Below are 10,420 nucleotides of genomic sequence, written 5' to 3' on the forward strand. Positions count from 1 at the left end.
CCATGTCTTTTATCTCTTTATCTCTCTCTTTCATCTTCTATCATCTCTCCAGACTCTGTCAGGCTGGTGAATGGGACTAGTCTGTGCTCAGGCAGACTGGAGGTGAAGTCTAAGCAGTCTAACCAGTGGTGGTCCTCAGTGTGTGAAGATGACTTTGACCAGCAGGATGCAGAGGTGGTCTGTCGGGAGCTTGGCTGTGGGGCTCCTTCAGGCCTCCAGGGGGCGCTCTATGGAGAAGTGGAGGCTCCAATGTGGACCAAAGAGTTCCAGTGTGGAGGCCGTGAGTCTGCTCTCCTGGACTGTAGAAGCTCAGGCTCAGATAGAAACACCTGCTCACCTGGCAAAGCTGTTGGACTCACCTGCTCAGGTAGAAGAGGAGCTGCAGCTTTGATCTGGTTCATTTCTGTTCTACTGAAACTCACTTTGTTCTTTACTGATGACTCTCTTGTTTCTGTTCAGAACCTGTCAGGTTGGTGGGAGGAGCCAGTCGCTGTGCAGGAACACTGGAGGTGAAACTGGGAGACTGGAGACCAGTACATGACTCTGACTGGACCCTGAAGGAAGCAGCTGTTGTCTGTAGAGATCTGGACTGTGGCTCTGCTGTTTCTATCAGAGAGAGAGAGGAGTCCTCACTGAGACCTGTGTGGTGGATCAACTCTTACTGTGTTCAGTCTGGATCTGCTCTGAGAGATTGTTTAACATCAGTTTCCTCTTCCTCCATCCTGGATCTCACCTGCTCAGGTAAGCCCATCAGTTAGCTAGGCTAACGTTAGCATATAGCAGACACCTGTAACGCCTGGAATTGTGTAGCCAATCGGAGGCAGAGTAGGGGGCGGGTCTTTCCACCAGGCATTGTGGGTAGATGCGCCCAGCGAGTCATGATAGTCTTTCTCATCAGAAACGTGTCAAAGAAACAAGACAGCAGTCATTTTGTTCATGTTGTTGTCAGTGGATTCATTTGAGACTTTGGTGTTCTCAGCTAATGACTGCTTCTGTCTGAAAGGTTCTCACACTGAAGTATACTCAAGCAGCACAAAGCTTGTTGTGATGTAATGGTGGGTGTGTTGGAAATGTTTGGATGTGAGCTGCTGTCTTCTTAAGTTTGAACATTTCTCTTTTTTTAGCCCCTTCCTTCTGAGGGAAGGGGTTGAATAAAAATGAAAAATTAAATTAACAAATAATATTTTCAAATTTATTTCTTGTTTTTGTCGTATTGTCGTAACAAATGTTCCCCTTTAATCTACTCTTCTGTGATTGGCTGAAAAGGAAGGAGACGTTTAAAAAACAGTCCTGTTGTTAAATGGAGGTTCAACTGTCTGAATATAAATGTAACAACATCACAATAAGTTTTAGATACAAATTGCAAATACATTTAAAAACAAATATGTGTCTATTTCTCCAGAACTCCAGGCTGAAGGAAATCACACATCAACAGGTAAATAGAGAAAGAAAAGAGAAATAAAGAACCAGTGAAGCAGAACCAGAAGTCAAGTTATAGTTTGATATTTTATTAATTCAACTCATTTCTTTACTGACGACTCTCTTGTTTCTGTTGAGAAGCTGTCAGGTTGGTGGGAGGAGACAGTCGCTGTGCAGGAACACTGGAGCTGAAACTGGGAGACTGGAGACCAGTAGATTACTATAACTGGATCCTGAAGAAAGCAGCTGTTGTCTGTAGAGAGCTGGACTGTGGCTCTGCTGTTTCCATGAGACAGAGAGAGGAGTCCTCAGAGAGATCTGTGTGGGGGATCAACGCTCACTGTGTTCAGTCTGGATCTGCTCTGAGAGAGTGTTTAACGTCATATTCCTCTTCCTCCATCCTGGATCTCACCTGCTCAGGTAAGCCCATCAGTGACATCATCTATGACAGTAATGTATCCATGTTGACACAACATGCAGCAGCTAGAATGGCAGCAGACTTGTCTGATGAGCTGCTGCCTCAGTAAATCAGGTGCTGAATGCACCAAGATATCTTTATATATGAAACCTCCATGTCTGCTGCTTCAGGAGTCCTCTGGGCCGACCACCAACCAGCCTGAAAGGACTCCTCCTTCAGCTCCACAGCTTTCTTATTCACTGGTTTCCACCAGCAGCTTCTTTGGTTTCCACCATAACAGCCACCAATGACCTACTGGACACAACTTAGAGCAGCTCAGCTCAGCCGGGGGCTCGTCAGTATCTCCACACCATCCTTCAGCCTGAACACTCCTTAAGGAGAGAGTCCAGCCCCATCTCTTTGAGATGTTAGGGATCATTTTATAAACAGATTCATATTCTGGGTCACAGATCTTCTCAGAAATATAAGACTGAATGTTATTTAGTGTCTGGTGTCTTTTATCTCTTTATCTCTCTCTTTCATCTTCTGTCATCTCTCCAGACTCTGTCAGGCTGGTGGATGGGACTAGTCTGTGCTCAGGCAGACTGGAGGTGAAGTCTAACCAGTGGTGGTCCTCAGTGTGTGAAGATGATTTTGACCAGCAGGATGCAGAGGTGGTCTGTAGGGAGCTTGGCTGTGGGGCTCCTTCAGTCCTCCAGGGGGCGCTCTATGGAGAAGTGGAGGCTCCAATGTGGACCACAGAGTTCCAGTGTGGAGGCAATGAGTCTGCTCTCCTGGACTGTAGAAGCTCAGGCTCAGATAGAAACACCTGCTCACCTAACAAAGCTGTTGGACTCACCTGCTCAGGTAGAAGAGGAGCTGCAGCTTTAATCTGGTTCATTTCTGTTCTACTGAAACTCACTTTGTTCTTTACTGACGACTCTCTTGTTTCTGTTCAGAACCTGTCAGGTTGGTGGGAGGAGCCAGTCGCTGTGCAGGAACACTGGAGGTGAAACTGGGAGACTGGAGACCAGTAGATGACTCTGACTGGACCCTGAAGAAAGCAGCTGTTGCCTGTAGAGATCTGGACTGTGGCTCTGCTGTTTCTGTAAGACGGAGAGAGGAGTCCTCAGAGAGATCTGTGTGGAAGATCAACTCTTACTGTGTTCAGTCTGGATCTGCTCTGAGAGAGTGTTCAAGATCAGTTTCCTCTTCCTTCATCCTGGATATCACCTGCTCAGGTAAGCCCATCAGTGACATCGTCTATGTGCCAACCTACTTCCTATGTTTTGGTCCAGTCCCTCCCTAACTACATCCTGTGAATCTGTCTATAAAACACTCTCTGAGGTGCTCTCTCCCTTCATGAGCTTCACCTGTCTCTTCCTTATTCGGTGTACCGTTAGATTCCACATTGTCTGCTTTCAAACGTGACTTTTTTGCATGTTTAACTCTACTGGCTCAGCACCTGGTGCTGCTGAAGTGGAGACATGTTTCTTCATCAAGTTCAAGGCACATCTTCTGAGGTGTGGATACTTGTGTTCCTTCAGTACGTCCCATAACTCTTCATTCATGCAGGTGTTTCCCTTGATTTGATCTCAATGTAGATGTGCAGTGAGAGAATCTCTTTCTCAGCAGCAAAGCTGTCCAGGTGGAACACTGATACTATTTAGCTCTCAGTAAAGCTCTTCTGATGTTCTCATGTTGCTCCTCATAGATGTCAAGCTGCACAATGTCTTTGTCCTGATGTTTCACTTCTGTCTGCATGTGAGGAGAGTTGACAGCGTTAAAGCCTACTTGACAGCAATTTTGTCTTTTAAAGGTGTTTCCTTCACTGATCCTGTTGATGAATGTTCATCAGAATCCTGCAGCTCTGAATCAGCTTCATTGAACAGTAAAGGGAGATCTGTCACAAACACTGAATCCAGAAGCCACTGGTAGTCCTCTAGCTGTGCATCTTCTGCATGTAAAGAAAGATTCAGAAAGTCTCACTGAATGTCAACAACAATGTTCCTCTGCTCAGCATCTTACATCAGTGTGCAGCAGTAGGTCTCTGTGTTCAAAGCCCTTCTCCTCCAAGTGAGTCCAGAATACCGTTCTCTGTAGAGTCCTGGTCCCAACACAACTCACAATCTTCAAGGCAACATCCCTCCCTTCTTTCATGTTGAACATCTTCCACCACAACGCTGCTGGTGAATTCTACATGATAACGAAGGAAGCAGAGGAAAATTCTCTACGTTAGCACAACATGATAATAATAATAATAATAATAATAATAATAATAACTTTATTTATACAGCACCTTTAAAAACAGAGTTTACAAAGTGCTTCGACAGACAAAGCATCAAAAGCAAAGCAATAATAGCAATAAGAGAAAACTTAGTGAGACAGTCGATATGATAAAAATAAACTAAGAAATAAATAAAATTAATAAAAAAATCAACAAATAAAAATAAAACATAAAAGCGATGACATCACATAAAAGTCAGTCTGTAAAAATGTGTTTTAAGAATTGATTTAAAAGAGATTACTGATTCCGAGAGCCTTATATCCTCAGGCAGCTCGTTTCAAAGCCGAGGGGTCCTAAAGGCATCAGCACGGTCACCTTTAGTTTGAGCCTCAACTTTGGAACAGCCAGATTTTGGCGATGGTTCTAATTTGTAGGAAACAGGACTGGACAACTTTTGTGGCTTGAAGCTTAAATCTGAATCAAAAACTACCCCTGAGTTTCTGGCAGTGGACTTTATGTTAACGGACAGAGGGCCAAGGGCACTTTTAATGGGAGTGATGGTTTGTGAGACTAAATATTATGATTTCTGATTTTGAGTTATTGAGTTGAAGAAGATTTTGTACCATCTAACAGTTGATATCATTAAGACAGTCTAAATAGCCGCTGGGCTTCTGGGGTCATCAGGTCTCAAGGGAAGGTATATCTGTGTGTCGTCTGCGTAGCAATGAAAAGAGACATTGTGACGTTGGATGATTGGACCAAGTGGGAGCATGTATAAGGAGAATAAAATGTTATGACATTTGTGTTTTGAGCTAACTTAGCTAGCTGGTTACTGATTATTATTATTATCTCTCTCGTTCATCTTCCATCATCTCTCCAGACTCTGTCAGGCTGGTGAATGGGACTAGTCTGTGCTCAGGCAGACTGGAGGTGAAGTCTAACCAGTCTAACCAGTGGTGGTCCTCAGTGTGTGAAGATGACTTTGACCAGCAGGATGCAGAGGTGGTCTGTGGGGAGTTTGGCTGTGGGGCTCCTTCAGTCCTCCAGGGGGCGCTCTATGGAGAAGTGGAGGCTCCAATGTGGACCAAAGAGTTCCAGTGTGGAGGCAATGAGTCTGCTCTCCTGGACTGTAGAAGCTCAGGCTCAGATAGAAACACCTGCTCACCTGGCAAAGCTGTTGGACTCAACTGCTCAGGTAGAAGAGGAGCTGCAGCTTTGATCTGGTTCATTTCTGTTCTACTGAAACTCACTTTGTTCTTTACTGATGACTCTCTTGTTTCTGTTCAGAACCTGTCAGGTTGGTGGGAGGAGACAGTCGCTGTGCAGGAACACTGGAGGTGAAACTGGGAGACTGGAGACCAGTATATGGCTATGACTGGACCCTGAAGAAAGCAGCTGTTGCCTGTAGAGATCTGGACTGTGGCTCTGCTGTTTCTATCAAACGGAGAGAGGAGTCCTCACTGAGATCTATGTGGTTGATCAACTCTTACTGTGTTCAGTCTGGATCTGCTCTGAGAGATTGTTTAACATCAGTTTCCTCTTCCTCCATCCTGGATCTCATCTGCTCAGGTAAGCCCATCAGTGACATCATCTATGACAGCAATGTTTCCAGTATGTTCCTTCCTCTGTCACAGTGACAGTCAGTGGGTTCCCACTGGACTAAACTGTAATGTTAACCAGGACAACGACATCCTGAAGTGTAGAGAGGTGGCTTGTTTCTGGAAGCTTCAAACCCTCCTGCTGAGCTCCACCTGGCAGGACACACCTGTCTGTCTGTCTGACCTGTGACATCACGTCCTTATTCAGGGTCCATCTTGTTCAACGGAGGGTAAACATGAACTTTCATCACCTCTCTGTGTTTACAGACCTGCTGCTTCAGCCAATCATCACCGTGTCCTCCTCAATGTACGGGGTCTCCGAGGCCCAGCAGCAGGGGGCTCCGGTGCTCAGGCGCTCCAACTTCACCATCTGCTGCTCCATCCAGCCACAGTACCCAGGAGGCTCCTTCCAGCTCACCTTCACCTCCTCCAACTCAGCACACAACTACACCCAGCCAGCTGCCAATCACTCTGCCCACTTCCTGTTTCCTGCTGCAGAGCCCGCCCACCAAGGAAGCTACAGCTGTGTTTATCACCTCTATGTTTTTAATCATACCTTCTCCTCTGAGAGCCGTCTGCTCTCCATCACTGTCTTGGGTAAGCTGACTGTTTACATGCAGGTTTGAAGATGATTTGTCCAAACTGACTGAAGATGATCAGCTGACCACAGAGTTCATGCAAGTTATTGTTTCTGGAATGAAACTGTGACTCCTGTCATTGTGTGACACATGTCATATAGTAACCAAACCTAAACACAGTCTATAAATGGCAACAGCTCACAATCTACTGTAGGACAGAGCAGGTTTGGTTACCAGGATAACTCTGGTTCTCTAAGAACTGAAGCACCTTCTGACGTGACCAATCACAAAAGCTCCACTGCCACCACATCAGTCATAACACCCCTTAGCCCCCAACTCGCCATTTTCAGGCGTAGTTCCTCCACCAATCAGAAGCAAGAAGGGCGGTGTGCTCCGATACCTCACTCAGAGAACCAGGGTCATCCTGGAAACCAAGCGTTGAGACGGTCGTTAATGATAGCGATTACGCTTTCAACTGACTCTTCACTAAGTCCCGCCCCTCTAGCGCTGACTGGCCAATCACAGCATAGCATGTTCCAGCTCTGCCCAGGAGCTCTGGTGATGAAAACAGGACGTAGGTGATGACATCATTGTGACATGAAACCAAGACTAACCAGATTCTCCTCTGGTTGTATAGAAGTCTATGAGAAAATGACTCTACTTCTCTCTTGATTTATTACCTCAGTAAACATTGTAAACATGAGTTTATGGTCTCAATCTCTAGTTTCAAGTCTTCTTCAATACAGCATGATGTTCATTTAGTACATTATGGTCCATTTAGAGTCAAACAGACCATAAAGCAGGGGATGCTTTAGGGCGGGGCTACACGGTGATTGACAGGTCTCTACCAGAGACGTATACGGCGTCTCTACGTCACTCCTCCTCAGTCCAAATATGGTCACTTCCTGTTCACTGTTTGTAAAAACCAAGATGGCGACGGCCACAGTCCACAAACCAATGAGTGACATCTCGACGACTACGTCCACTTCTTCTATAACGTCTGTGGTTCAAACAGTGAACATGAAGTAAACATGAAGAGTAATACGTGTCAGTGATTGTGGATTTCAGGGTCAGTGGGAGCTGTTGGACTCATGATGTCGTGTGATGTGATGACTGTCCATGTGTTTGTTCAGATCCAACTCCTCTGATCATCAAAGCGATCGTCCTGCCGCTGGCTCTGCTGTTGCTGAACGTTGCCCTTTACTTCTACTGTAAGGTACGGACACACGTCTGTTGTTTAGACCAGCCACTGAGATGAAGCTCTCGCTCTGTGTTTAGTGAACTGAAGACAGGACTGTGCTGTCATGTCTCTCCAGGCCAACAGGGGGCAGATGCCGTGCAGACAGAAGAACACTGAGCTGGATCAGTATAACCTGGGTGTTCCTGCAGCTGAAGAAGAAGAAGAAGGAGCTCAGGGAGCAGAGTAGCTCCTCCAACACACAACCACCATCAGCTCCCTTTGATACGCATGTTCCCTTAAACATGAAGGCTGAATATGATCTCACATTATTATAGCCCGTCTTTCTTACTCTCAACAATGTGTTGGTCTCTCCATACGTTCTGACTTCCTGTCTGTGGCTCTCAGCTCCAAGCCCATTGGTTCCTGCTGAAGACGTGAATCTTTAAAAACACCTCACAGATATAAAGCTTCATTTAAAAGTAGACTTGAGAGCAGGTTTACCAGAGTCCAAGCAGAAAGCAGAGACTATCAGAATGAACATGAAACACTGACTTACTGTATATCTTCTACATTCTGTAGAACGATACTCAATGCTGACAAGCTGTTTGTCCTTTAAAAAACATAATGAACTTCATGACTTCACTTATTGTAGTGAGCAACATGTTGGCAGCAGGACAACATTTATCTAAAAGATAATCATAATAATACAAATATGAACAACGTCCCGCTGTGATCAGCCCCTAAAAACTCATTTGTGATGAAGAATTTTGACCATTTTGCTGATTGTTGTTGAGGTATCCACCATGAATGTCCGAGACACACCGCACCCTAAGAACCTATCTCTCCATTCTTCTGTTCAAATAATTGATACACAAATAGTTTGATTGACTTATGGAAATAGTAGATTAAACAAAGACGTGCAACAGGGGGAAACTGTGCTTTCATCTGCAGGTGACCTCTGAGGCCGTCTAACTCTTGCTGCATATTGCAGGTGAACGTTGATGTTATCTAACACCTCTCTGCTTTAGGAGCGAGGGGCCAGACATCAGGAAAGCGTAACGGCAGCATCTTGTGGTTTGAGCACCTGGCTGACTCTGATACAAAGAAGTCTTCGAGGCGCATTCTAGTTTCACACCTACGGACGAGTGTGGGGCAATGACCCCCGTGGAACACTTTGCAGGAAGTCCTATCTCACGGTGTTATTGTGTTTTATATGAGATGTTTATTCTCTTTTTACTTTCCATTGTCTATGAGGATTTATGATCTATTGTTTTTTTATCTAGCAAAGAATGCATTTTCAGATATCAATATATTCGCTACATATAATCCCTTATTGCTTAGAGATGCTTCAATTATAAAAATGCGTTAATGTGTAACTTTTTATCATTTATCAAAATGTAATCATACGTGCTTGTAATATTGACTGTATGTTAAGGCAAAATGAAATAAGTGAACTTTGAGTTAAACTCACTCTGACATGATTTAAAGACAGCGGGAGAGGAGGAAGGTGGTACATGGAGAAATCAACTGTTGTGTAAGTTAGGAAACATCCTGTTCAGTGAGGGCTAGGCAGGCACCTTACACAAGGGGGGGGGGGGGCTAGCAGGAAAGCATTAAATTTAAAAAGTAGGCCTGTCAGAGGTGATAAGAATATGAGAACTGTCTTGTCCAATGATTTAAGAATGATCTGTTGTCCACCTTATATGGACCCGGAGGTTGCAGAAAGCGTGAAGAAGAAATGTATAAATATAGAGGGACAACAAAGGATCAGGGCGCTCTAGGCTCTTCACTCTTTTGGTTTTTTTTGGGTAAACTTGGTTCCTGGTGAACTTAGTGCTTTTGACATTTTGCATGATTTTATATTTCAATTTTTATTATTCATTTTTGTAACCTTTTTCTAAAACCTTTTGTAAAACCAAATAAAACTGGTCTGTATTTTGTACATTCCAACCAAAGTCCAGTGTTGCTCATCTCTGGTGGAGCTCTCGTCTCCTCAAGGTGAGGGAGCTCTTCCCCTGGGATAGGCTGACAGCAGGAAATTCTTTAGACGTTGAGATTTGAATGACGTTGATGCTACAAGCTAATTAATGTACAGGTGTGCAGTTGAGATCAAAGGAAGGAGGGAGAAGTGGCCATTGGCCCCCTCACGTACGCCTCTGGCCTAACTTGGCGTCGCGGTGTGATCACATCACAACATGGTCTCTGGTTACTTTTATATTTGCACTCTTCACACGTTTCATTGCAACTGCTGCACAGCAACTTCCCTCTGGATGAACCCAGTAGCCTCTATCTTAAATACACACATAATAGAGTAAAACTTGACTGAAAGAAGAACAGAATAGAAAGTGTTGTTGGTGACGTTGATGAAATGAAAGAAAAATGGTTTATTTGAATTGTTTCAACAATAAAAGCATGCCATAGTATTTTATTTTGAATTTATTATGTAAATATCTTTTTAAATAGTTTTTAGTCTGTTCATCTGCTAGGACAGGTGCACCGCCTGACATTTTCAGGGTTTGAGATGCCAAAACATAAAATAATATATATTATGTGATTGTACTGACAATGTATCAAAACTGGATAAGTTGTATAGAATGAAATATGTCATGAATTGATACAATTATTTTAAAAGGAAATAATGGACTCGGACACAAATATGCATGTCATGTCATTGACCCCTGACAGGAACAGCTCAGCCCGTCATGGAAACAGTCCAATAATCAGCAATCAGCAGCTTCTTATGAAATCAGATACGATCAGTTTCACACAACCGCAGTTCAGAGAGTTGTGTGTAAAACTAAAGACCAGCAACTCATCAGTGAAGACGATCAGAGAGCTCACAAATATTTCTCTTGAATCATTATACCGGAGAATAAACTGCTCACTCACACCAACAACACTTTCTATTCTGTTCTTCTTTCAGTCAAGTTTTACTCTATTATGTGTGTATTTAAGATAGAGGCTACTGGGTTCATCCAGAGGGAAGTTGCTGTGCAGCAGTTGCAATGAAACGTGTGAAGA

At 44.0% G+C, this 10,420-nt stretch overlaps 1 protein-coding gene and 1 long non-coding RNA gene across 2 annotated transcripts in view; both read left to right on the forward strand.

Moving 5' to 3' along the window:
• The window catches only part of LOC142940071 (scavenger receptor cysteine-rich type 1 protein M130-like), a 30,042-nt gene extending 23,775 nt beyond the window's left edge, over nucleotides 1-6,267 (forward strand). Inside the window, exons 6-14 of the mRNA XM_076082959.1 lie at nucleotides 53-367; nucleotides 460-741; nucleotides 1,403-1,435; nucleotides 1,561-1,839; nucleotides 2,378-2,683; nucleotides 2,776-3,057; nucleotides 4,924-5,238; nucleotides 5,331-5,612; nucleotides 5,909-6,267. Coding sequence (XP_075939074.1) covers nucleotides 53-367; nucleotides 460-741; nucleotides 1,403-1,435; nucleotides 1,561-1,839; nucleotides 2,378-2,683; nucleotides 2,776-3,057; nucleotides 4,924-5,238; nucleotides 5,331-5,612; nucleotides 5,909-6,267 — 2,453 coding nt within the window. The remainder of the gene's footprint in view (nucleotides 1-52; nucleotides 368-459; nucleotides 742-1,402; nucleotides 1,436-1,560; nucleotides 1,840-2,377; nucleotides 2,684-2,775; nucleotides 3,058-4,923; nucleotides 5,239-5,330; nucleotides 5,613-5,908) is intronic.
• Nucleotides 6,268-6,514: 247 nt separating this feature from the next.
• On the forward strand, nucleotides 6,515-9,354 carry LOC142940085 (uncharacterized). The gene is made up of 2 exons (XR_012950370.1): nucleotides 6,515-7,435; nucleotides 7,536-9,354. It is a non-coding gene; the product is annotated as an uncharacterized LOC142940085 (long non-coding RNA).
• The last annotated feature ends 1,066 nt before the right edge of the window (nucleotides 9,355-10,420 follow it).

Source organism: Anarhichas minor, unplaced genomic scaffold, assembly GCF_050575085.1.
Source record: "Anarhichas minor isolate MPS153535 unplaced genomic scaffold, ASM5057508v1 ptg000114l, whole genome shotgun sequence".
Taxonomy (NCBI): domain Eukaryota; kingdom Metazoa; phylum Chordata; class Actinopteri; order Perciformes; family Anarhichadidae; genus Anarhichas; species Anarhichas minor.